The 26,119-nt window shown below is 43.6% G+C and overlaps 2 protein-coding genes across 7 annotated transcripts in view; both read right to left on the bottom strand.

Moving 5' to 3' along the window:
- Positions 1-325: 325 nt before the first annotated feature.
- On the bottom strand, positions 326-2,931 carry YWHAH (tyrosine 3-monooxygenase/tryptophan 5-monooxygenase activation protein eta). The gene is made up of 2 exons (XM_073629247.1): positions 2,671-2,931; positions 326-1,852 (listed from the first exon to the last, which is right to left on the bottom strand). The coding sequence occupies exons 1-2, from the start codon at positions 2,755-2,757 to the stop codon at positions 1,196-1,198; spliced, it is 744 nt and encodes a 247-aa protein (XP_073485348.1). The 5' UTR covers positions 2,758-2,931; the 3' UTR covers positions 326-1,195.
- A 15,197-nt stretch (positions 2,932-18,128) lies between these two features.
- Positions 18,129-26,119, bottom strand: part of DEPDC5 (DEP domain containing 5, GATOR1 subcomplex subunit) — a 169,392-nt gene continuing 161,401 nt past the window's right edge. For 4 of the 6 annotated variants that reach the window (XM_073629254.1, XM_073629256.1, XM_073629255.1 and 1 more), the window contains 5 exons: positions 25,571-25,740; positions 25,262-25,433; positions 24,315-24,375; positions 24,141-24,223; positions 20,760-23,309 (listed from right to left, as the gene is read on the bottom strand). In XM_073629254.1, the coding sequence (XP_073485355.1) occupies positions 23,014-23,309; positions 24,141-24,223; positions 24,315-24,375; positions 25,262-25,433; positions 25,571-25,740 (782 nt within the window). In that variant the 3' untranslated portion in view covers positions 20,760-23,013. Of the gene's footprint in view, positions 19,314-20,759; positions 23,310-24,140; positions 24,224-24,314; positions 24,376-25,261; positions 25,434-25,570; positions 25,741-26,119 lie in introns of those variants that run through there. The other 2 variants (XM_073629252.1, XM_073629251.1) reach the window with 2 other exon arrangements.

The following is a 26,119-nucleotide window of genomic DNA, read 5'->3' on the forward strand; positions in this document are numbered from 1 at the left end:
ATTCTAGAACAGAAATGCTTTCAATAAGTTACTACTACCATGTGATGTAATACTGCAATAAATACAAAAATAATCATGCGGTGGTGTGTGCATGTAAAATTAATAGTACATAAGGCAGATATATTAACAGATATAGAAATCCCCACAGAAAATAAAATTGATTTATTGCAAGAAACCACAGGGAAGATGTGTGTAGTACCAGATTATGGATTCAATCTTGATCCTACCAAGAAGCAAGTGCAGTGACAGGCTCTGACCTATAAAATAGGAATATGTAGTGCTTCTTTAGGTTCATTTATCAACAGACAAGAGGCTCAAGCAAAAATAATATCCTCAAAGCAGCATTTATTTCATCCACGCATTTTCAAAACATTTATATTGGGTGTCTGGCATTTTATTGGCATCCATCATGAACAGGCTAATACACACTGTGCAGATGCAGCCAGTCCTGAGAAGGACTGTCCTACACAAGGCTTACAACCAAATAATGAGGCCCTTTACCAGAATAATTAAGTGATTAGAAAACAAATGAAAAAAAAAAAAAACAAAAACAAGAAAAAAAACAAAACACAGGAACTTTTAGGACGTTCAAACTCAGAAGGGATGTAGAATTATAACACCATAAGTTAAAAGGGCAAATAGAAACTTCACAAAGCTCACATTTAAAAACGTCTATTGTTAGCTAACAAAAACAGGTGGACCCCCATTTCCCACTAGGGGAACTGCAGCCATTCACAGCTGGAGCTGTGCGCTGCCTTCTTTGTGGGAAGAAAGGGATCAGAGGGGAGGCATTTACATGCAAAAGGGAATGCTGCACAAATGGAAACTAAAAACAACTTCTTTACAAAATAAAAACGGGACCACTTTGCATCTTTCCAGCCCGTAAGTGCCCTATCAGCAAGGAGAGTGCGGGCGCCTCTCTGAAACTGCAGCCTCCCTTATCCCCTGAACAACGGCGAGGGCAACCCAAGAAACGGCTGATGTGCCAACGCAATCCAGCAATGCCCAAAAGAACGCCGCGAGAGCCCGTCTCCCCGGGCACGCAGCAGTATGAGCAGTTGTGCCAATGATACGGATATGATAAGCACAGGGACATGTCAGGGACAGCGGTGGGGGAAGAGGGGGGAGGGGGGGATCGGCATGTGGTGAAGGGGAGAGGGTAAGTAATGGGCTGTAGCAAGACGCAACACCCTCTTTAATTGTTGCCTTCTCCGGTTTCTTCGTCGGGCTGGTCACTTGTCCACAGGGTCAGGTTGTCACGCAGGAGCTGCATGATGAGTGTGGAGTCCTTGTAGGAATCCTCGTTTAGCGTGTCCAGCTCAGCGATAGCGTCATCAAAAGCCTGCTTGGCGAGGAGGCAAGCTTGTTCGGGGCTACCCTGTATTTCATAATAAAAGACTGAGAAGTTGAGAGCTAGGCCTAGACGAATGGGGTGAGTAGGCTGCATGTGCTCTTTGCTAATTTCAAAGGCCTCCTTATATGCACCTTCAGATGCCTCCGTTACGCTTCGCTTCCTATCCCCATTGCCGACCTCTGACAGGTAACGATAGTAATCTCCCTTCATCTTCAGGTAGAAAACTTTGCTTTCATACTGGAAGTCATTGCAATTCTTGATGAGGAACTTGTCGAGCAGCGCCAGGACTTCATTACATACAGCCTCCAGTTCAGCTTCGATCTTTTCTCTGTACGTTTTCACCTTCTCCAGCTTCTTCTCATTGCCATCAGCCAGCGTCTTCTGCTCAATACTGCTGATGACTCGCCATGAAGACCTTCGCGCACCCACTACGTTTTTGTATGCTACGGACAGCAGGTTCCGGTCTTCGTTAGACAATGGCTCATTGAGTTCTGTGACCTGCAAAACACAAGCGTGAAATGATTTTCAACATGGAGGGACTAAGACCGGGAGCAAATGGATTAAACGGACGTCTTCAGTCATAGGTGAGCCATAAATAAACTAGGACATCAAGCTATCCCTTGACACGTACAGACAGGTCACCACACCCCATCACTGCATTCTAGACATGGAAAAAAAAAACACTGACCATGGAACAGGCTGTGCATATATATTATATAAAATATATTAATATATATCAAATGTTTGCTGTAACTTGTGGACAGGTCACACCTTGAAAATCCCACGTTACATGGTTTTGGGACGTAGTGTCATTTTTGATCCCTTGTCCTACCATGCATATGGTTCTATAATAAGATGGAGCCGGCCAGACGTGTCCCCTCCAGGCACGACCAGCGTAGACACTTGCAGCTCATACCCTCAAGCCAAAAATCAACCCCTGCCATTGGTCAGGTGCCCAGCCTGGCACAGGGTACCCCACCCTACCACTGGGCACACACAACATCCTCCGCACCAACGGGTACCACCTCACCGCCTCATCCTGATCTCAGGTCATCAGAATGCCATTTTCATTCATTGAAATTCTATGCAGCAAGATTGAAGATTTCCTTACATGGAGTGTTTTATACCAGAATCGATCCTATACATTGGGAATGATCATCAATATATGTCCTTTATTTGATCCAGACAATGTGCTGTACAAGGCATATAGGGAATGAGCGCATGCTGTACCCGTGTGCCCATTATAGAGGAAGGAAGGACACTGCCATAGATAGTAAGGATCGCCCAGACACACACACACATGCATTCCCACTTACCGCTCTCATAGCTGCCGCCATGTCCTCGTATCTCTCCGCCTGCTCCGCCAAACGGGCTCTCTGGAGCAGCTGCTCCCGGTCCGCCATGCTGTTCTCCGGGCGGGTCTCGGTGTCGCTGGCACTGCTCGGCTCTCGCTCTCTTTCTCGATCAGCCTCTCCGAGCTGATCCCGGTTCTGCTGCCTAACGGTACTGCAACCCGGGGCGCACTATGAGTGGGCGGGACCGGGGGCGTGTCTTTCGGGAATATTTCTAGGTGACGTCATGAGCTATTTATAGACCCTAGAATGGGCATGCGCACTACGTTTACTGCAATGCACAGCAAAGAGGTGGAGAAGAGGGGGAGGGAGGGGCCGAGCAGCAGAACACATGGCTCCGTGCTAAGAACGGGGAGCGACATGCAGCTCTAGACATTGCGGGGTTTAGGGCAACCATGGTTTGTAGGGCAGGAGAAAGGTTGGGACCCCCAAGTCATCGTTGGTGGGCATTGATGCTCTTCCGTCTGTGACCTGTCATTTAAAGGAGTATTCCTCCACTAGGCAATGGTTAGGAACACTGCATACTAAGGGCTGTAAACTTCTAGTTGGGGGGAATCTATAGTCTTTTCCTGTCTGATGTCAATAGAAGGAGTACTGCACAATGACTGTGCCTGGCCTGATACAAGAATACAGGATAGCAGTCAGGGTAAGCCCTGGGATGTTCAACCTTTTAACCACTTGACCACTGGGCACTTAACCCCCTTCCTAACCAGACCAATTTTTAGCTTTCGGTGCTCTCACACTTTGAATGACAATTACTCAGTCATGCAACACTGTACCCATATGAATGTTTGTCCTTTTTTTCACACAAATAGAGCTTTCTTTTGGTGGTATTTAATCACCGCTGGGTTTTTTATTTTTTGCGCTATAAATCAAAAAAGAATGAAAATTTGGTAAAATAAAAAAATCTTTGTTTCTGTTAAAAATTATTGCAGAGTATGGGCACTGAGCAGCGCTGTGGGCACTACAGATCCAGCCCACAGCGCTGCTGCAAACAAGCTCTCCCCTTGCACTGTACAGATCGGCCGATTTGTCTACAAGTGATCGCTCCGTCATTTGACGAAGCGATCACGTGGTAAACGGCCGCTATCAGCGGCCGTTTACCGTGATGCGTTGGGTTTTCCGAACCCGACGGTCACAGATGTTCCAGGGGGCGCGCGGGAGCAAGATTCTGGGAGGACGTCCATGGACACCCTCCCAGAATAAGCTGACTGTGCTGTAGCCGTCTTTCGGCTATGGCCCGGTGGGCAAGTAGTTAAAGTGGAACTTTAGTCAGAAAATAAAGCACAGCTCCACCCAAAAGGGGATGCTCCGCTTGTCTGCCTTCTCTTTCCCTTCGATGCCACGTTTGGGACCTTTTGGGAGAGGGGGTAGCGGGTACCTGTTTTGACGGGTACCCACTTCCAGGTCAGTTCGGAAGTTTCACCCCTTTCCCCCTTAGCTTTGTGCAGTAGGAAACTGGCTGTGAAGCCACAAGGCTTCACTGCCGGTTTCCCTTAGTTAAATCGGTAGTAAACCCGCACATTTTATTTTTTTCTAAACCTGTAAGGCAAAAAAGGCATAATGAGCTAGTATGCGCTGCATACTAGCTCATTATGAAATACTTACCTTAGAACAAGGCGTCGGCAGGTGATCTCGGTCCACACCAAGGGAGCCGACATTTTCCCTCAGCGTGTATTCCAGGTATTGCGGCTAAGGTGCTGTGAGTGGCCGGAGCCGCGATGTCGTCACTCCCGCATGCGCGCGGGAGACTTCTTTCCGGCAAGGTCTGGCGTATGCCGGACCTTGCAGCCGGGAAACTCAGAGTGCATACGCCGCTGAAGTCAGCGGCTGCATGCAAGGGGAAAATCTCCTAAACCATACAGGTTTAGGAGATATTCTTTTTACCTACAGGTAAGCCTTATTATAGGCTTACCTGTAGGTCAAAGTGAAAAAAAAAAGGGTATACAACCGCTTTAAGATGGCAGCATCAGCACCTGACAGTCAGTTGAAAAATGGGCTGGGGTGAGGACACTGCTGGACTCCTGGACGTAAGTCCCCTAATGTTAAAAGTCAGTAGCTGCTGACTTAATTTTTTTTCTAAAGCCTGGAGTTCCTCTTTAAGTGCTGCTAGATCACTTCAGGCTGGACCCTTTTGCAGGTATAGCTATATTAAGGCCCCTTTCACACTGGGGTGGTGGGGGCGTCGGCGGTAAAACAGTGCTATTTTTAGCGCTGTTTTACCGTCGTTTTTGCGGCTGTATTCGGCCGCTAGCGGTGCGGTTTTAACCCCCGCTGGCGGACGAAAAAGGGTTAAAACCGCTCGTACAGCGCGGCTATAGCCGCGGTATAGCCGCGCTGTCCCATTGATTTCAATGGGCAGGAGCGGTTTAGGAGCGGTGAACACACCGCTCCAAAGATGCGGCTCGCAGGACTTTTTTTACCGTCCTGCCAGCGCACCGCTTCAGTGTGAAAGCCCTCGGGCTTTCACACTGAACAAACAGTCGAGGCTGTTTAGGGGCGGTTTGCAGGCGGTATTTTTAGCGCAATAACGCCTGCAAACCGCCCCAGTGTGAAAGGGGCCTAAATCTAAAAAATAAGTGTCTGTACTGTTTAAAATCCAGTAATACACTGTTCTATCCTTCTCTGCACAACCTCAGTTGCTCTCCATTTTTAGGCACTACTGAATTTGTAGAGGCCAATCTGCTGACAGCCTTAAAGTGGTTGTAAACCCTTTTGTCTTACTTTTACCTACAGGTAAGCCTAGAAAAAGGCTTACCTATAGGTAGTGGAAATATCTCCTAAATGTGCGCCATTTAGGAGATATTTCACTTGTAGTGCGCCAATGTCATCATCCATCTGTGAATGCACTGTGAAGAAACGGACCACTGTGCCGTTTCTTCCCCCAGCGTGTGCTGTGACTGATGGCTCCCGCGCGCATGCACAGGAGTGACATCTCGCGGCTCTAGCCAGTCACAGAGCCGGAGTCCGTGGCCCCGGAAGGAAGAGGGACGAAGATGAACACGGCCTGCACAGGGGACAAGAGTGGGCTTTGTTTGCAGGTAAGTGTCATATAATGGGCTAGTATGCAATGCATACTAGCCCACTATGCTTTTAATTTGCAGGCCTTGCGGGGAGCAAAAGAGGAAGTAAAACCCATCGGGGTTTACTTCCTCTTTAAAAGGAGAAGTCCAGCCTAAGCTAGTTTTCAGCAGAGAAAGGACTGAATTCTGCTCTCTGCTGACGTCACTGGAATCAGTCCAGGCACCGCGTCATTCTGACAATGGAAGTCTGGATCCGCCAAGTGCCTGGACTGATAGCTGTCTCAGCCACTCAGCAAGCCACTGAGAGACTGAGACGGCCGCTCCCTGCCCCTCCACAACTCAGCGCTCCAGTAAGCAATAAAGGGGCAGAGCAGAGAGATGCTGATTAAAGGTCAGCAGCTCTCTGCTCAGGGAGCTGTGAGAACCAAGCCATCGGTGATGTTCGATCGCTCGGTTCTCAGTATAGAGGCGCCGGGGGACAGATGCAGCATTGGTCCGATGCTGCATCCACCTAGGTAAGTATGATAGGGGAAAAACCCCCAAACCCATACTTCTCTTTTAACCATTTAAGGACCGCCTGCCGTTGTTTTACGCCAGCTGTTTGAAGAGCAGATAGCTGCCATAACCCTGGTATCCTCTTCAAGAGCGGACGGTCCTCTTTCAGATAAAAGTGGTCTCCGCTGAGAGATCACATTTATCGGGGACGGGAGAGGCCCCCGCCGCGCACCCGTCGTCCCTGCCACTTAACGGAGCCATTGGTAGCGGCGGAGACCATCGGGTCCTCTTCCCTCACAGACTGGATGCCAAGTGAGGGACAGATGGCCCTCGCTCAGCTCCATAACACTGGAGGGCAAGGGCCCTCCAATCTTAAAGGTCTTTTTTTTTTTGCAACAAAAAATAATTTCCAAAGACTTTTTTTATTGCATTTTAGTGTAAATATGAGATTTGAGGTATTTTTGACCCCAGATCTCACAATTATCATAAAAGTCTGTCATGCTTTTTTTCTATTACAAGGGATGTTTACATTCCTTGTAATAAGAATAAAAGTGACCTCATTTTTTTTTGTTAAAAGGACAGTGTAAAAATAAAAAATAAAATAAATAAGAAAAAACGCTTACGCATACGTAAGTCACTCCCGCATATGAAAACGGTGTTCAAACCACACATGAGGTATTGCCGCGATCGTTAGAGCGAGTGCAATAATTCTAGCAAAAGACCTCCTCTGTAACTCAAAACCGGTAACCTATAGAAATTTCTAAACATCGCCTATGGAGATATTTAAGGGTAAAAGTTTGTCGCCATTCCGCTAGCGGGCGCAATTTTGAAGACATTTGGGTATCAATTTACTCGGCGTAACAATTATCTTTCACAAACAAATTGCCACTGCACAAATACGGTGTGACATAAAGTATTGCAGTAACCACCATTTTATTCTCTAGGGTGTCTGGAAAAAAAAAATATGTTTGGGGGTTCTAAGTAATTTTCTAGAAAAAAAAAATGATTTTAACACCAAGTCTGAAAAAAATAGGCCAGTCCTATGGGTGAAACTCCAGGCCACTGGAGTTTCACCCAAAAGTGGAACTTCCGCTTTAAGCACTCCTCGCTCCCTTACATGCAACATTTGGCATGTAATTTTTTTTGAGGGGGGGTGCCTTCTTTTTAGTGGGACTTCCTGTCCCACTTCCTCCTTCCTCTTCTCGGCCGCCTAGGCGACTCCTCCTCTCGCCCTAGGCAGCCCCTCCCTGCCAGCAATCTTCTGGGACACGCCACAGGTCCCAGAAGATTGCCCAGCCAATAGAAGCGCGCATGCACAATGCGCGCCCAGCCATGAAGCCTTAAGCTGTCACGGCCTGGTGCCCACAGTTGCTAGGATGCTGCCGCATAGAGGAGGGGGAGAGGAGCGAGGCTCTGGGCGCCCGCATCGCTGGACCGTGGGACAGGTAAGCGTCTGTTTATTAAAAGTCAGCAGCTACACTTTTTGTAGCTACTGACTTTTAATAAACCAAAAAACAGGTGGAACTCCTCTTTAAGTGGTTAAGCAAAACTTTACCCATAACAACTTGCTTCTTGCTGGAGGCTGCAATTTTGTTAAAGGCCAGAGCCCCCAAACAGCAGTAAATCATAAAGTGGAACTAAACCCATTGATTTAACGGGTTCAAAAAACAGTTACATTCCTGGAATGCCGGGGTTGCTAACTGTCACATTTGCTTGTGTCCTCAACCAAACTGTCAAACTAGCAAATGGCTGGAGTCATAACTGATCACATGTGCAGCATCATGGCAGTTGCAGTTTAAACAGAGGCAGCTTCCTTGGCTGTAAAGGATAGAAGGGTTTCATTCTCCTGTGCCCCTGTAGCATCACATATGGCGACCCATCACATTTGGAATAATCAGATGGGCTGGTTAGATGAGCAATGAAGGTACGGTCAGCACTACCCTCTCCATAAGAACAAATCACACTCACACAAGGTGTTGTGTTTGTGATACTGTCAGATAATGAGGTTGAAAAACATCTTTCAGCCACCATCAAAGGGGGTGTATTTACACCTCTACATAGCATAAAGGCTATAATGTGCGTTTACTGTTTGTGTGAATTCACATTCTATTTGTGTATTTTTTGTGTTGAGCATGCACTGTTGTACATTTAAAGGAAACCACGTCCATGCTGCTGAAGTCAATTCCTGCTACAATAACAAAAAAATATCCAGCACAGTCCTTCCTGTTTTTCTGAAATGTGCACCCCCAATTTTCCCATGCTGCAGCGTACAATACTGACAACCCTCCTTTGCAAACTTTCCTTCAGCTGCAAAGTCCACCATGTTCTTCTGTATAGTACAGCAGTCCTCTGTATTTACAGATGAAAACTCCATCCTAATCCTCTGCACAGTATAACACCCTCTTGTAAGGTTTAGCAGCAAGTCCTCCCTGCAACACACAGCACCAAAGTCAACCCTACTTCTCTGCACATTACAGCAGCAAAGCTCACTCAACTCTTCTGCACAGTACAACAGCAAAGTCCACTATGGTCCTCTCTGTTTACAGACAGAAACCCCATACTAATCCTCTGCACAGTAAAGCAGCGGAGCCTATCCCTCCATTCTTCTCAGTATGACACCCAGGGCTTTTTTTCTCAGAGAATAGGTGCAGGAACTCAACTATGCCCGCCACACTCACATACCTGCCAAATGGCATTAAATAGTAGTTCTTCCTTCTGCATACAACCCCCTCCCTCCACTGCCCTCATTTTCCCCCCTCCTTAAAAGCTCCACCATCTGTCATATATCTTACCTTTGTTGCAATTTTAAGCTGAAACACCTATCCGCCTGTAGTACCTCCCAGCATACTATACTACAGTCACTTGCAAGGGACTTTATACAGTAGGAGCATCAACAACTGGTCACCAGGAAAATAATGGAGACCACAGAGGGTGCGGCCTACCACGCACCCTCTCCTGCCCATGACTACACTGAACCCTGGGCACCTGTTCTGTATCTCCCTTGTCCCTGTCCGGAACTTAGTGGGATCTGCGCAGGAGATCTAACCTGTGCGAGCTACTGGGAGATGAGCTATCACTTGTAAACGCAGAAGCTGGACTTCAGTGTTACCAAGTGATAGTGGTGAGCAGGGAGCAGAAGACCGGAGCCAGAGGTGGTGGAACTGAGTTCCCCCTAGTTCCTGCTGAAAAAAAGCCCTGATGACACCAATGCCTAGCCTATTCTTCTGCACAGTACAGCAACTACCCTGCTACTCTAGACACTACGGTAAGGCCCACCATATTTCTCTGCACAGCACAGCAGCAAAGTCTACCCTGCTATCCTACACAGTATGGCAATAAGGCCCACCATATTCCTCTGCACAGCACAGCAGCAAAGTCCACCCTGCTCCTCGCACATTATAGCGGCAAAGTCCACCTTTGTTCTCTGTACAGTCCACCCTACAAACCTGCAGATTGCATCAGCAAAGTCCCCCCAGACCTCAGCTGATGCAGAATATAATGCTTGTTTTTTTACAGGATGATCTAATACAGAGCAAAGCACAACTTAATTCACAGTTCCGCAATCTTCTGTCTTGGCCCTTCTTTCCAATGCAATCTCGTCCCATGCAAGTGGCCACCATTGGTCCAGCATTGTACCACTGTGATATAGAAGTGCTTGCCCACATTCAGAGACTGTTGGGAGTATTCAAGCGGTACAATTGAAACCTGGGCAACAGAAACAAAACACTTACCGGCCCACAAGATCAGCAGAACTGGGGACTGCCTACAGCTGAAAGAACTGCCTGAAGAATTTTGCACCCACAGATGGCATCAGATGAGGCCTGAACATCCACCTGGTAAAACCTGGAGTACATGTGAAGAGAAGACCAGGTGGCAGCCTTGCAAATCTTGAAAAACAGTAGCTGATCCTGAAAAACTCAAAGCATTTGCAGATCTACTAAAGTGCACCTTAACAGGAAAGGGTTGAAACCAACCTCTTAAACCATAAACTTGGATGATCTGCCTGAGAGACAAAGAAATGATGGAGCAAGAAGCTTGTTCCCCTTAACTGGGATCATCAGGGATGACAAAGAGTTAGTCCGAAGGGAAACAGCGGCTTTGAGGGGGACACTCACAGAAGGAACTACATCCAACAGTGGAGGGGGTTTGCCTTCTGATGAAGCTGAAGCCAGACAGAGGGAAGGAAGAACAAAGTCCTATTTGAAGTGAAAGGGCAAACCACCCTTAGGAAGGAAGGAGGCTCTAGGAATCAATACAACCTTGTCCCTGTGCACATAAAAGACACAATACACATCTCCTAATAAAAGTGCTGACAGCCAGCTTGGCTCAAACAAACTATTTAAAGTGCATTGAATCCTGAAATTCTACTTTAAGAGTCTGAGTCTGGAAGCAGAGACTCTGTAGTTTCTCCTGGGGAAGAAAAACTCTGTCTTGAGCTGTCTCTTGAATAGGCTTCAGATACTCCAAGTGATGAATCTGTTCCAGCGCTGACTTCTGAAGGCTTAGGACCGAGCTGAACCTTTGCAAGCTCTAAACTGTTCAAGCCACAATGTTGAACAGAACTTGTGCCAACTGTTCCCTCAACAGGTGGTTGTCCAAATATCCCAAAATGGGAATTTCCTGGTACCATATCAGAAAGAACACAGGAACCAGGGGCTTGGTGAACACTCTAGGTGCAGAATATAAAACAAACAGCAGGGCCACAAACTTGAATTGCTGAGGAACCACAGCAAAGCAAAGAAACTGCTCTCATGTTGGAAAAATGGGGACAAGCAAGTACATATCCTTGGATGTCCACAAAGGCCAAAAAGTCTGCCTGATTGAACGGTTATGACAGACCTGGTAAATTTCTAGGCCCAAATGAAAACATTTAGGCAGCCTTTTCTCAACCAGGGCTCCTTCACAGGTTGCTAGGCAAGGAGCAATTTCTGGCTCTCAGATAAGTTGCCTCTGAAACCAATTATCTTTTTGGCTATCTGTGAGAGGGGGACTATTGCCACTGATAAGTGTAAGGCACATTCTTCTACTTGACCTTCACACTAATGTACAGTGAGCTGTAGAAGAAGTAATTTTTGGCAGGGCTTTCACGAGACCAGAACATTATTTCTAGGGTGCTTCCATATTTAAAAGGTGGAGAAAGTCTGATATAGGGTGTTGAGATCAAAGACGACTGCCCCTATTGGTCTGGGAACTGTGAACAGGTCAAATTGGAACCCCTGCAACTGGTCCACTACAGGTACTGGGTCCGATGACCCCTTGCTACAGAAGAGAAGTGGGAATGGAGACCAGTCCCCTACTGGTGCTCCATGAACAGGGAAAGAATGAACTATCTCGGTACCAGTTTAGACAGTTTACACAGATGATTTTATAAAAAGTTGAATATTTATTTATACAAAAAAAGATAAAAATAGGATATCCCAATACATCATAACCTGTTCAACAAATTCCATGCCAAAACAATATTAAAAATATACAGAAACAGTACATGTGTGTCACTAATACTTGATATGCCCCCTAGGGGGACAGAAGTATAGTGGGTCCTTTATTCCTCATGTATTCCTCAACATGTTTCACAGAACTCTACCGCTTCATCAGGAGAGTGTCTGAAAAGAGTTATTCACATAATAATTAAAATAAAGCATGTAAGAAATGTACACCATAATATACAAGTATTTGCCAGGATGCTGGGGAAAAGGCAAACAGGACGCTGTCACTTACCAAGAAGGACCCCACTTACAGCCATGGTGGAAGCACCGCCAAGAGAATACCCGTACGGCGGACACGTGCATGTGTATGAGTAACTAAGATAAAGTATATAGTAAAGTATTTAAATGGACTCATGGGCGATGAAAAGGAAGGGCAAGGGGGAAAGAGAGGAAAAGGAGGAAGGGGGAAGGAAGAGGGGGAAAGGGGAAAGTAAACAAGGGAAGGATGGGAAACAAAGGAAAAGTGGGGAGGGGGTAAAAAGGGGGGGGGGTGAGGAAGGGGATAATCACCATCTAGGTACCCAAGTAACTGACCTTACTAAACCAAATTTTATTGGCATAGATCCAGGGGCAGTAAAGGATGAAAGCTGGGACCAAACTCCTAGTCCCCTATGAATAACAGACCGCAGCAAAATACCTACCGTGTTTCCCCAAAAATAAGCCCGGGTCTTATATTAATTTTGGCAACAAAAGACACAGTAGGGCTTATTTTTGGGGTAGGTCTTACCATGTAATATGCTGTCTTCTTTCCCACGCTCCCTCCCTGCCAGGAATCCCCAGTGGAACAGAGTAAGAGTGCTTGTAAAATGCTAGAATCCACTCTATTACAGTATTATATAATGTAAACTGTGTATGTTTCTGTAATATAATTGTGTCAAGTACCTTCTTTTAGCACCGCTCTGCGCTTCTGCGACCCACGGAGCTCTCTTCCCCGCTCCGAGTACTGCAGATGGGGGTGGGGGGATGGCGAGATCCCCCACTGACAGCTGGGAGACGTGGAGGAGAGCAGCGGGAGGTGAGCGTGTTTATATTAATTGTATATATATATTTATATTAATTATATTACAGAAACATACACAGTTTCAATTATATACTACTGAAATAGAGTGGATTCTGGCATTTTACAAGCACTTTAAACTAGGGCTTATTTTAGGAATAGGGCTTATATTGCAGCCCTCCCCGAAAATCACAGTAGGTATTATTTTCAGGGTAGGTCTTATTTTCAGGGAAACATGGAGATTAGGCTAAAGCCACAGAGCTGGAGCATGAGATCTAAAAAATATATAGAGAAAAGGGAAGCATAAATGGATACATATTAAAGAGTATACAGTGCTGGACCCAGCTCCCATCAAAAGTGGGAACATGGGTAAATTCAGCCACAATACAAAATAAAAGCTATATGTATATAACCAAGGGCTTACCTCACTGTACATTCATATAAACGTCCCCCCGATATATTGCACCATATAGCAGGCAAAGCCTGCTTTTTATAGTCCCCAACCTGGTGAGTCAGACGCGTCGTGCCTGACATCTTAGCTTGGGCTTGACCCCCCCTCAGTGCGCGAATAATCACTACAGAAACATTATGTTATGCAAAATACAAACTAATAATAGTACCAATTTTGCAGATTTAATTATTTATTTTGGTACTAGTATTAGTTTGTATTTTGCATAACATAATGTTTGTATAATGTTCTTTTCCTTTATTTGTCCACCTGTGGGGGGGTTTTGTGCTCCTTTCCTCTTCCCCATGGCAGATGTGTGATATCCCTGGTGTGGGGGCGAGTCCCGAGGTCCTCTGGGACCCCGCCCCCACACTTGTGCAGGTCTTAGCTTGGGCCGCCTGACCCTTTAGCTTGTAATACCTGCAAGCATGCGCGATTATTTTGCACACTGTGGGGGGTCAGGCCTGGTGACGTCTCTCACGGCGCTTCTGACTCGCTGGGTTGGGGACTATAAAAGCAGGCTTTGCCTGCTATATGGTGCAGTGGATACACCATATAGCTCCGGGGGGGGGGGGGGGCGACGACGACACACGTTTATAAGAAATGTACAGCGAGGTAAGCCCTTGGCTGGATTTAGCCATGTTCCCGCTTTTGATGGGAGTTGGGTTCAGCACTGTATAATCTATAATATGTATCCATTTATGCTTCCCTTTTCTCTATATATTTTTTTAGACCTCATGCTCCAGCTCTGTGGCTTTAGCCTAAACTTAGGTGTTTTGCTGAGATGTGGTATTCATAGGGGACAAACAGTTTGGTCCCAGCTTTCAACCTCTACTCCCTCTGGGTCTATGCCAATCTAATTGGTTTAGTAAGGTCAGTTACTTAGGTACCTAGATGGCGATTCTCCCCTTCCTTTCCCCCTCCCTCTCCCCCCTTTTTCTCTTTTCCTTTGTTCCCCATCCTTTCCCTTTTTTCTCCCCTTCTTTTCCTCTCTATTCCCCTTTCCTTCTCCCCGCCCCCCCCCTTTCCATCGCCCAGGAGTCTGTTTACACACTTACTATATACTTTTTATCTTAGTTACTCATTCACATGTACGTGTCTCCCACATGTACGTGTCCCCCACATCCGCCGTAGGGGAATTCTCTGGGTGGTGCCTCGACCTTGGCTGTATGTGGGGTCCTTCTCGGTAAGAGACAGCGTCCTCTTTGCCTTTTCCCCAGCATACTGGCAAATACTTGTATATTATGGTGTACATTTCTTACATGCTTTATTTTGATTATGTGAATAACTTATTTCAGACACTCTCCTTATGAAGCAGTAAAGTTTTGCGAAACATGTTGAGGAATACATGATCTGTGCAGACCCACTATACTTCTGTCCCCCTAGGGGGCATATCAAGTATTAGTGACACACATGTACTGTTTCTGTATATTTTTATTATTGTTTAGGGATGGAATTTGTTGAACATATTATGATGTATTGGGATATCTTATTTTTATATCAATAAAAATTTTAACTTTTTATAAAATCATCTGTGTAAACTGTCTAAACTGGAACCGAGATAGTCCATTCTTTCCTTGTTCAGCACCAGTAGGGGACTGTCTCCATTCCCACTAATGTTTGAATGATGGTACCCCTTACTTACTTTACACAATTTATGTTTTGAGGCCTAGTCTTTCCCTTGCTACATTAGACTCACAAGGACTGCATATAAGTCTGCTAAAGCGTGCAGTGACACAGGCTAGAAGACATGAACCAAGGAAAGAATGAGTTCAGATTTCTAGTATGTGGCCCCTGGAAACCATTTTCACGTGCCCTATTCAAAAAGTGAGTCTTCAGAGACAGGATCATACCTGTGCCATGGCTCTGGACCCAAAAGCATTCTGTGTCTATCACAGTACACAAGGCCCAGTGCCTGAAGGTCACATTGCAGGCTAGCCCAGCAATTGTGTAGTCTATCAGGGTCCAGGTTTGGCTTCTAAAGCTGCAGATGAGCTACTAATCCAGATGGCTGCATATAATGACCAGCTCAGCAGCTTGTGGCAGAACCTTTATTGAAGAAAAAAGGTTACACTTTTCTAAGCAGAACAGAGGCAAGACATCAATCAGGGACACTAGCAGAAACCGAGGCATGCTAGAAGTAGGATGGATTATACTTGGCTGGCCAATGTTTTTGCTTTACCAGTGTCCAAATCCTTCTGTAGATGACAGTATACCACCTACAGTCTCTGAATTCCTAAAGAAAACTATTCTCAGGTAACTTTTACAATAAGCTTTTAAAAAGTCTGCTTACTGAAATAGCATTATAGTTGCCTTCGAGAACTACCTAGTTCCCAGAATGTCACACAACATCACCTATAATTGCTTGGTGATGTGTAGAAGTTTTTGTGCTTTGTAGTTCACCAGAAGTAGCAGAACTGCTGGCTTTTGCCAATGAAGTACACATTAAAAAATGTATTCATTTAAATAATCAGGTCATGTTTAAAACAAGTCTAGCAATCCAACAATAAAGGTAACATACGTTGATTCTTTAATTATAGAGGCTTATTTTGTAAGGAAGTTGAAATGACAGTGTAAAATTAAATCGCCCATTAAAAAAATAAAAAAAATAAAAAAGGGAATATATAAATCTTAGATACTTGAAAAAAGTCAGCAGCTTCATGTAAAATAAAAATAAAAATAAAAAAAGGGGGAAATTTGACTTAGTTTAAATTCAGCATTTTGGAGTACAGTACAGGGCACAGGCTGAATACTCAATAAACTTGGGTTATAGGCTACATTAAGGATAGATGGACACTGGCAAATGCTTTGCTGGGCACACTCTTCCCCCCACCATCCCTCAGGCGTACTCCTATAACCCCATGGCTGCCATGATTTCTTAGGTTTTTAACAAGCAATGCAAGAATAGAGGGGAGGGTGTCCTGTGTCGGGTACTGTACTTCCGAGTTACTGAATTGACGAGTGATTAAAAATTGCTATGAGCAAAATTCTACAGTACAGGACATAGATTGGATATTAATAGGCCCTGGCATGTCCCCAATAAATGAAGCAGAGGCGAGCACAGCAAGGCAAACAGAACAGGGCAAACAGAACAGTGCCAACAGGCCCAGCAAACAAGCCAGGGTCAAAGATCTAAATTGGAGAAAGTCTTGTGGTCAAAGGATGCATTAGCAGAAGCCTAAATATCCACCTGGTAAAACGTAGAGCAGGTATGAACCAAAGACCAGTTAGCAGCCTTACAGAGCTGAACAGCAGATGCTTGATGTTGGAAAGCCCAGGAATCGCCAACTGATCTGGTGGTACAAGTATGTATACATTTTTTCCATTGTTCACTAGTTTTTTTTTTTTATTGAAAACAATTTTTAGAAATACAGAAAAACATGAAAAGATCAATAGGGGAGTCCCAGTTACTACCAATCTAGTCATCACTGCATACAGTATGTCACAATGTGCACAAGGGAATTACAGAGAAAAAGGGAAAAGGCAACAGAGAGTATAATTGAGTAACATAACAATGGGAGTGAAACATGCCTGGAATAAAAAGCTGGACAAGCATAAAGGGGCATAGAGTAAAAAATTCAATGCACAATATCACTGTCATACCTTGGGGTGCAGTGATAATATACACCTTGATAGACTCCTAAAACCGAGGTGCAAAAATAAAATAGAACAGAAAAAATAACCAATAACAACAGCTAAAGATAAAGGAAATGGGGGCATATGAAGAAGGAGAAAGATTAAGCTGAAGGATACAAGAGATAGAAGGAAGAATAGAAGGGACAAAAAAAAGGAGGGAGGGAAAGGGGTACAGGGTAGGGAGAAGGGATGACCACCAAGGGTCGAATTATCAAAAGGTAGATCCAATATTTCAGGTTTCTACTTTGAGTTTTTTCTAGGAGATCCAGGTTTTATGGCACGTTTCAAAAGTACTCAGTTCCCGGGCCAAGAGGGGCTCCATATGTTCAATGTGATCTATTTTGGGGACCCATTCTAAGAACATAGAAACCTGTGGTAAACACCAATGGCGGGGAATAACCGCGCGCGCAGTGGTGAGAGAATATCATAGCGTGCCTCTCTTAGAGAGTTTTATGTAGCCTGCAGAGAGAGGAGTGTCACCTGTGGGAAATTAGAGACAGGGATATCTGAAACCTTAGCGTACAATGAAAGAATCTGGGCCCAAAATGCCTTGATGGGAGGACGTCCCCACCATATACAGGTACATCTCATAAAATTAGAATATCATCAAAAAAGTTAATTTATTCCAACAATTCAATTCAAAAAGTGAAACTCATATTTCATATATACTGCATCAATGCTTCCTCTTGACAATACCCCACAGATTCTCTATAGGGTTTAGGTCAAGCGAATTTGCTGGCAAATCAAGCACAATGATACCATGGTCATTAAACCAGGTATTGGTACTTTTGGCAGTGTGGGCAGGTGAAAGTCCTGCTGGAAAATGAAATCAGCATCTCCATAAAGCTGGTCAGCAGAGGGAAGCATGAAGTGCTCTAGAATTTCCTGGTAGAGGGCTGCGCTGACTCTGGACTTGATAAAACACAGTGGACCAACACCAGCAGATGACATGGTTCCCCAAATCATCACTGACTGTGGAAACTTCACACTGGACCTCATGCAACTTGGATTCTGTGCCTCTCCACTCTTCCTCTAGACTCTGGTACCTTGATTTCCAAATGAAATGCAACATTTTCCACAGCCCGTAATGATTTGGGGAGCCATGTCATCTGCTGGTGTTGGTCCACTGTGTTTTATCAAGTCCAAAGTCCATTTCACTAGCTGTAAGCCATAATCATCAAAATTAAAAGAATAGAAATGCTTGAAATAGATCACTCTGTGTGTAACGCATCTACAGTTGTACTTATAAGTTTACATACCCTGGCAGAATTTATGATTTCTTGGCCATTTTTCAGAGAATATGAATGATAACACAAAAACTTTTCTTTCACTAATGGTTAGTGTTTAGATGAAGCCATTTATTATCAATCAACTGTGTTTACTCTTTTTAAATCATAATGACAATAGAAACTAGCCAAATTACCCTGATCAAAAGTTTACATACCCCAGTTCTTAATACCGTGTATTGCCCTCTTTAACATCGATGACAGCTTGAAGTCTTTTGTGGTATTTGTGGATGAGGCTCTTTATCTTCTCAGATGGTAAAGCTGCCCATTCCTCTTGGCAAAAAGCCTCCAGTTCCTGTAAATTCTTGGGCTGTCTTGCATGAACTGCACCTTTGAGATGATATTGAGGTCAGGAGACTGAGATGGCCACTCCAGAACCTTCACTTTATTCTGCTGTAGCCAATGACAGGTCGACTTAGCCTTGTGTTTTGGATCATTGTCATGTTGAAATGTCCAAGTACGTCCCATGCGCAGCTTCCTGGCTGATGAATGGAAATGTTTCTCCAGTATTTTTTGATAATATACTGCATTCATCTTGCCATCAATTTTGACCAAATTTCCTGTGCCTTTGTAACTCACACATCCCCAAAACATCAGTTATCCACCTCCGTGTTTCACAGTAGGAATGGTGTACCTTTCATCATAGGCCTTGTTGACTCTTCTCCAAATGTAGTGTTTATGGTTGTGGCCAAAAAGCTCAATTTTGGTCTCATCACTCCAATTGACTTTGTGCCAGAAGGTTTGAAGGTTGTCTCTGTGCTGTTTGGTGTATTGTAAGTGGGATACTTTGTGGCATTTGCGTAGTAATGGCTTTCTTCTGGCGACTTGACCATGCAGCCCATCTTTCTTCAAGTGCCTCCTTATTGTGCATCTTAAAACAGCCACACCACGTTTTCAGAGAGTCCTATATTTCATTTGAAGTTATTTGTTGGTTTTTCTTTGCATCCCAAACAATTTTCCTGGCAATTGTGGCTGAAATTTTAGTTGGTCTACCTGACCGTGGTTTGGTTTCAACAGAACCCATCATTTTCCACTTCTTGATTAGAGTGTGAACACTGCTGATTGGCATTCTCAATTCCTTGGATATCTTTTTTGATCCCTTTCCTGTTTTATACAGTTCAAATACCTTTTCCCGCAGATCCTTTGAGCTTTCCCCATGACTCAGAATCCAGAAACGTCAGTGCAGCACTGGATGAAAGATGCAAGGGTCTGTCAGGAGTCCAGAAACTCAGTGACCTAATACACACACACTAATTACAACCAAACAGATCACAGGTGAGGATGGTTACCTTTAATAGCCATTTAAACCCCTTTGTGTCCACGTGTGTGCATGTTATCAGGCTCAAAATCACCAGGGTATGTAAACTTGCAGACATCATGCCGGTATAACCAATTCGACCGGAGAATGTCATATGACGTGCACTCAGGGACAAGTGGTTAAAAATGCTCCCTCCCTCTCCTAACACCTTCGCTGACTAACATATCTAGGAAAGATATATATAGTTACCTATTTTCAATCCGCTCTGATCCAGTCACATGATCCCCTCTGTCATGCAGCAGCAACTGCAGGGGAGAGGAGGGAGCGCTTGACAATGACTAGTAAAGCCTGGAATGGTGACGTCACCCATAGGCTCCTATGGCCCATCCGTTGTTAGCTCTCCCTCCTCTCCCCTACAGTTGCTGCTGAATAAAACAGGGGAGCCGGATCACGTGACCGGTGCTGGCTGAAAATAGGTTGTATACACATTTTGTTTTCACAGGTTAGTCAGCATAGGTGTTAGGAGGGGAGGGAGTATTTTTAAGGGTAGTTAAGTTCCTCCTGGAATTCTACTTTAACATAATCTAATTACTGTGCATTAATGTTTTTAAAATTCTGTTTCTATGTAAAGTATACAACTATATGTGTACACAGAAGCAGCCATATTCAATCATTACATATTCAGGCTCTGCTTGCTACTTTGTAAAGGCACACAGTGGTTGTGCTTTAGTGCTCCTTCTCACAATAAAGTCTATGACTTGGCCAACCTACTGTAATTAAAAAAATTGTACTTCCAATGTGGTGTTATATCAACAACTGTTAAAGTGCCTACAAACACTTGATAGTTGCATGATCCAGTTGCCAAATGATTATTGTATAATATTTCACAAGTTCACATTGGCCATGTTTGTGCCTTTGGAAAGGAAAAGGGGGGGCACTATGGTGTAGCTTGCCTGCCAGTGTGATTGGTCAGGAAAATCCATCTAGCCTAATCAGGCCAAACCTTAATGTCTATAAGGACTAAATGGTATATAAGAGCTGAAGGTCCCAGGAGCCGCACATCAGAACAAGACCCTCTGTGTGTGAACAAGTGGCAGTCTCAGCCTGGACCCTGGCCAGGCCCCCAACGTGTTTCACTTCGCCCACCAGAGCTCCAATATGAGTAAGCTCCGGTGGGCAGAGTGAAACGCGTTGGGAGCATGGCCTGGCAGAGGTCCAGGCTGAGACTGCCACTTGTTCACACACTGCGGGTCTTGTTCTGATGTGTGACTTCTGGGACTTTCAGCTCTCATCTACTATTGTCTGGAGTGTGGGCAGGCTCCTTCAGGGTCGGCACTCACAGCAGCAGACACAGGACTATATTCCTTGCAGCCTTAGCTACACACCATGGGTTTGCTGTAAGGACCGAATAGCAGGAAAGAAAGTTATTGCACTGAGCCACATAGAGCTCTATGTTTAATACAATAACAAAAATATAGAAATGCAACAATGTAAAATTACAAACATCGTAAAAATAATTTAGGGCAAATACTGCAATAGTAATTCAAAGATGTTTACTGAAAATACAGTACACTTTCACTTTAGGCACCTTTTCAGACAGAGCGGACTCCATCAAGCAGATCCGCCTGCTCAGCGGGGAATCTGTCCACTAATCCCCGCTGAGCAGGCGGATGATAGCTCTGTGTCCGCTACCCTGTGCGGAGTGGACATGGACACAGCCTGCTCTTCTCTATGGGGCAGTTGGATAGAAACTGATCGCTTGTCCGTTTCTATCAGACTGTCATCCGATCCGATCCCCATCCGTCTGTGTTTGGCGGACCAAATCAGATGCTGGCGGGTGTCAGCGGCCATATGTTGACTGATATCCGTCACTCCATAGAAAGTTAAGGATGGTCCGTTCGGGTCCGCCTGAAAAACTGACAAGTGGACCCGATCTATCCATCAGTGCGAAAGGGGCCTTAAAGAAGAACAATAATAAACATGGTTTGAGTGGTCTATATACTTCAAACAGACAATCCGATGTATGTATTTCTACAAATACCTTTTAATTTAGTTATTACTAGTTATCGGTGTTGACTGAATGAAGATGGGGGTTCACTAACAAATCAGTCTGCTGGCCCACCTGTGGGGCCTGTATACACAGGCTTTTGTTTGTTTCAGAACTGCATTTATCTCCATATAAGTCAAAGGAAATACAAAAGCAGCCTGATGAAGGCTGATTCAGCTTAGAACAGTCAATTGCAGGTCAAATTTGCCTGAAGGCGAATGTACCTTTTTCAAGCTACACCGTCCTCTGCTCTTGTATATGAAACACACATCGTATAGCAGCATTAATCAAATCTGACATCTTAAGCCCTGTACACATGACCAGAGTGTCGGGAGACATTTGCTGATACAAAAAATACCGGTCAACATTCGACCCATGTGTATGTCGGTCTGTCCTACGTGGAAAACCAGCAGCCAACCGACTCCCGATCAGCACTCTCAGCCAATGGCAGAGAGCGCTGATAGGAGTGTTCTGGCGGGGGGCCGTCCCCCGTCAGAACACAACAGCTTAGCGGGGGAGATCGCTGGATTAACCTCCCATGGTTAATATAGTTAGTACAGACTCCCATGGTCAGTTTTTTTTTTCATGCAACCCTGTGTGTACCAGGCTTTAGGCAACACCACCTGGCTCCCTTATATTAGCTCTTATGAGCCCTAAATTATATTAATGGCAGTGATGTATAGCAGGTCTGCTTGTATTTCTATATAGTACTAAACTAAAAGCTTTTAAGCTTTTGGTTGCAAGGTGCAAGGTAATCAATAAACCATTCTAAACAGTTTTGTTGTTTTTTCCAAAGTTGAGGAGCCAACCAAAAGCTTTAGACCTGGTTCACACCTATGCATTTTTGGTGCTTTTTTTTTAGAAAATACATTACAGTCCATTTAACATGTTTTCCTATGGGACGCGTTCACATCTATACTTTTTTTCAGATGCTGCATTTTTAGAAAGGGTCAGGGACTTTTTTTAAATGCAAAATGGTGCTTTTTTTATTCAATAGTATTCAATGGAGATGCTGCAAAAGTAGTGCATTTTGGGGCGTTTTTGATATGTTTTGCATTCATTAATCTGCCTAACAATAAATTGGCCAAAGAAACAAAAAAGCATAAAAAACACATCATGTGAAAAACGCGCAAAAAATGCACTGTAAAAAGCACTGCAGAAACAGATCAAAAGCAAACTGCATAGGTGTGAACCAGGTCTTAAAGGTGAGCTTAGTGCACCAGTAACTAAGGTGTAAGCCAACATTGTTGTTATATATATATATATATATATATATATATATATTTATTATACTCTTTAATGTTAGGCACACTATAAATAAAATCATTTATAATAGCCGTACTTTCTGACTTGAATGATTTCGAATTGGTTGTTTTGAGTAATTGAACTTTGCACCACCTTGTTAAAAAAGCCAACATAAATGAAGCTTATTGCTATTGAAGGTCTTTCTTCCCCATAGGGGAATGACCAGATTTACCCGGTCAAGGTCAGTTCAGACCATGTCCAGGATCAAGAATAAGCAGTTGATGCAGGCATTTGGTCCTCATAGAGGTTTAAGGAGGATACAGAATCAAAAGCAGACTTGCACATCACCTTAAGCCAGTCATCAGAGACCTCTACAGCAGAAAAGTTTAAGGTTCACTTGTGTGCATCTTCTCCAGACAGCTGGCCCAAAAGTTAGCAAGTCTGTTATCACGATTTGCACAAAAGTCTGTAAAATCCTTGAGCAGACGGTCAGCAAATCGCTCATCCCCTGTGCCACTGGACCGCCAGGTTTTGGTCAGCATAGTATTATAGGCCCAATGATAACCTATCCTTTCTTCACCAAACAGACTCTGAGTTGATGAACTGGTGGAATTTCTTCTCCGTCTCTGCTGACCTGAGGCATATTTCCGCTTTGAATATGGCAGCTGTAAAAATACAGTACCTGTGAAGTAAACATAAAAATCAGTCTTTTATTAGTATCCATGTATTATGAAAAGCAAAAATGAAGGAAATAGCGGGCTTTCAGGTGCCAAAGTTAATCTCGAGAAAATGGCGTGTACACAATATTTTATAAAAGGAAACAGGTCAAGACCCTTGACCACACGCTGCATCTCTGCCCTGTTTATTATGTTGATTTATGTCAATTTATTTGGTCACTACATTTATTGCAGTTAGGCAGTAAAGAGGAAAAGCACTCCTCTGATTGATCATTATTGGAGTGATTCTTATTATTATTTAAGGTACTTATATAGCGCCGTCAATTTACACAGCGCTTTACATATACATTGTACATTCACATCAGTCCCTATCCTCAAGGAGCTTACAATCTAAGGTCCCTAACTCACACTCATATACTAGGGACAATTTTGGACAGAAGCCAATTAATCTACCAGCATGTCTTTGGAGTGTGGGAGGAAACCGGAGTACCCAGGAGGAAACCCACACAGGCACAGGGAGAACATGCAAACTCCAGGTAGGTAGTGATCCCAGAACTATGTATTTACAATACAGGTTTTTATGCTATACACATTTTAGATATTTTTATAAAAAAATTTTCTCAAACTTTGCACCTGAAAGTCCATTATTTCTTTAATTTTTTGCTTTTCATATTTCCTTTTGGATGTGGTGCCATAGGCGTCATACCATGCCTCCCCTTTATATCTCAGAATCCAGGTATTAGTTATTAGGCGTAAGACAAGCAAAGAAAAGATGCAAATAAAAATAAAAAAAATGATGAGGAACATATTTTAGTCTTTGCAGTATCTAAATTTACCTGTCACATGTATGTATTGAGGTTTATTTTCTGATGGGAAGTTGAAGGCAGATGCAGAATATTTGTCCTGAATGAAACCAAACCTATGTGAAAGGGGAATGAAAAAAGTAAGTTCAAGAAAAGTAAGTTACAAATAGCAAATATAAAAAATTGTTTTTTCAGTAAGTATATTACCGATATGCAATCACTTCCTGCAACAAGTGCATTCTCTCCCAATAGGTCTCTGGCTCAAAACCTGAAACAATAATCCCATAAGTTACGGTCTATAGCATCTCTTATATAATGCATTCTTGTTTTGTTTCATTTGTATGAGTTTATACAAACAAATGAAGGTATATTGCAAATAAATCACTAAAACCTCACATAAGCGTTAACATGTTAATGTCATTACAAAAGTAATTTTCAATCTTTTTAAATTTGCAGATTTCATTAAAATAACTCTTGATGATTCTGCCATGCAGCAGTCAATCCTGGAAAAAGGCTGCGCAAGCAATTGGGCCTTCTGGGAGGTGGGGGGGCTGGAACATGGAGATTTGCATAGTAGGTACATGCTACTCAACCCTTTAAAATCTCTACTGCACTAATGTGCAGAATAAGCACTAACAAGCAGTAAAGGGTGATTTTACTATGGATGTAAAGTAGGTGAGCATGCATAACTTAAAGTTTTTTTTTTTCTCCCTGTGGGAGTAGTCCTCTGGAATATTCTTCTGTAGGCAGCACATATAGCTTAACAGGATTCTTCCTTTTTTACTTGTCCTTTAAGTGTGTGTATTGATAGTCTTGAGCCAGGCATATGCCTTGACTCGGGGTCTATTTTTTATTTTTTTTGTTCTGTTTTGCTCGTTTTTTTTACTACTTTGTAAAATTTCTCTGGACCCTTGAAGGTCTAGTTTCGGTAGACAACCTGCGATTATGATGCATAGTTACATAGTTACTCTGGATGAAAAAAGACTCAAGTCCATCTAGTCCAACCAATAAAATGTGACTGCTTAAGTTTGAGTTTGTTCATCTTTTGTACTGAAGATAGTGTTTGCACTTATGATACTGAATGCTTGTTTCGTCTTCAAGCTCTTCAATACAACTTGATTATAGAAAAAAAATTAGTTTGACTTGTTACACACCTTCGAATAGATGGTCACTTTCAGCCTTTACTAGGCAGTTAATATTAAGGGGAATGAAGAGCTGAGCACGCAGGGGGTCTCCATATAAATAGCTTGGCAATGCAAACGGACCCTCCAAAACAGGCACAAGTAGAAAACCACAGGAATTTGCTTTCCTATGCCAACCCTGAACCTAAAGAAAGAAAAAGAAGGAATTGTCTGGCAACAAATGCTACAATGATCCAAAATTCCAAGAGAACTGAAAAAATAATAAATAAAACAAACTGATAAAGTACAAGGACAACCACGAGATATAAACAAAGCCCTCACCATTTCAAAAAGCACTGCAGCAGTCACAGCCATCCAGTGCAGCTTGATCTCAAATGCAGCGGTTAGAGAGAAGTTTCCATGGTAATAGCAGCTGCACCATTCCAGTCTATCTGTGCGGTTATTAACATCCACATCTAAGGTTACTGTTCTCTGCTCTGGAACAGTGGCAGCTATGAAAAGCAAGGTCACATAAGATAAAAAATATTTTATATATATATATATATTTTCCAACTGTGAGAAACTGAAAGAGAGAATATCACACAAGAGGAAAGATGACCAACTGATAAAATATGAAAAAGGTCAACAGAATCACACGTGGAAAAGAAAGTTTACAGTTAGAGAGATTAAGACTAACGATAAGCTGGAGAATGCTACATGCAGCCTACATACAAAAGCATGCAACCAAGCAAGGGTGTGAAATGGGAAACAACCAATGATTGACCAGTGATCAAAATGAAATAGGTCACAGAAAAATAAAAAGACACTTTAATGATCTCATTGTTCCCACAAGACGTAAAAAGGAAATAAGAGGATAAGGGGTTGATGGTA

Source organism: Aquarana catesbeiana, linkage group LG01 (assembly GCF_042186555.1).
Source record: "Aquarana catesbeiana isolate 2022-GZ linkage group LG01, ASM4218655v1, whole genome shotgun sequence".
NCBI lineage: Eukaryota > Metazoa > Chordata > Amphibia > Anura > Ranidae > Aquarana > Aquarana catesbeiana.

What these genes read in the sequence shown, in the direction of transcription:
- YWHAH (XM_073629247.1), bottom strand. Translation starts at nt 2,757, where the DNA reads ATGGCGGACCGGGAGCAGCTGCTCCAGAGAGCCCGTTTGGCGGAGCAG. An exon ending in TGGCGGCAGCTATGAGAGCG is followed by an intron (nt 1,853 to 2,670) that starts GTAAGTGGGAAT and finishes TGTGTTTTGCAG; the next exon opens with GTCACAGAACTCAATGAGCC.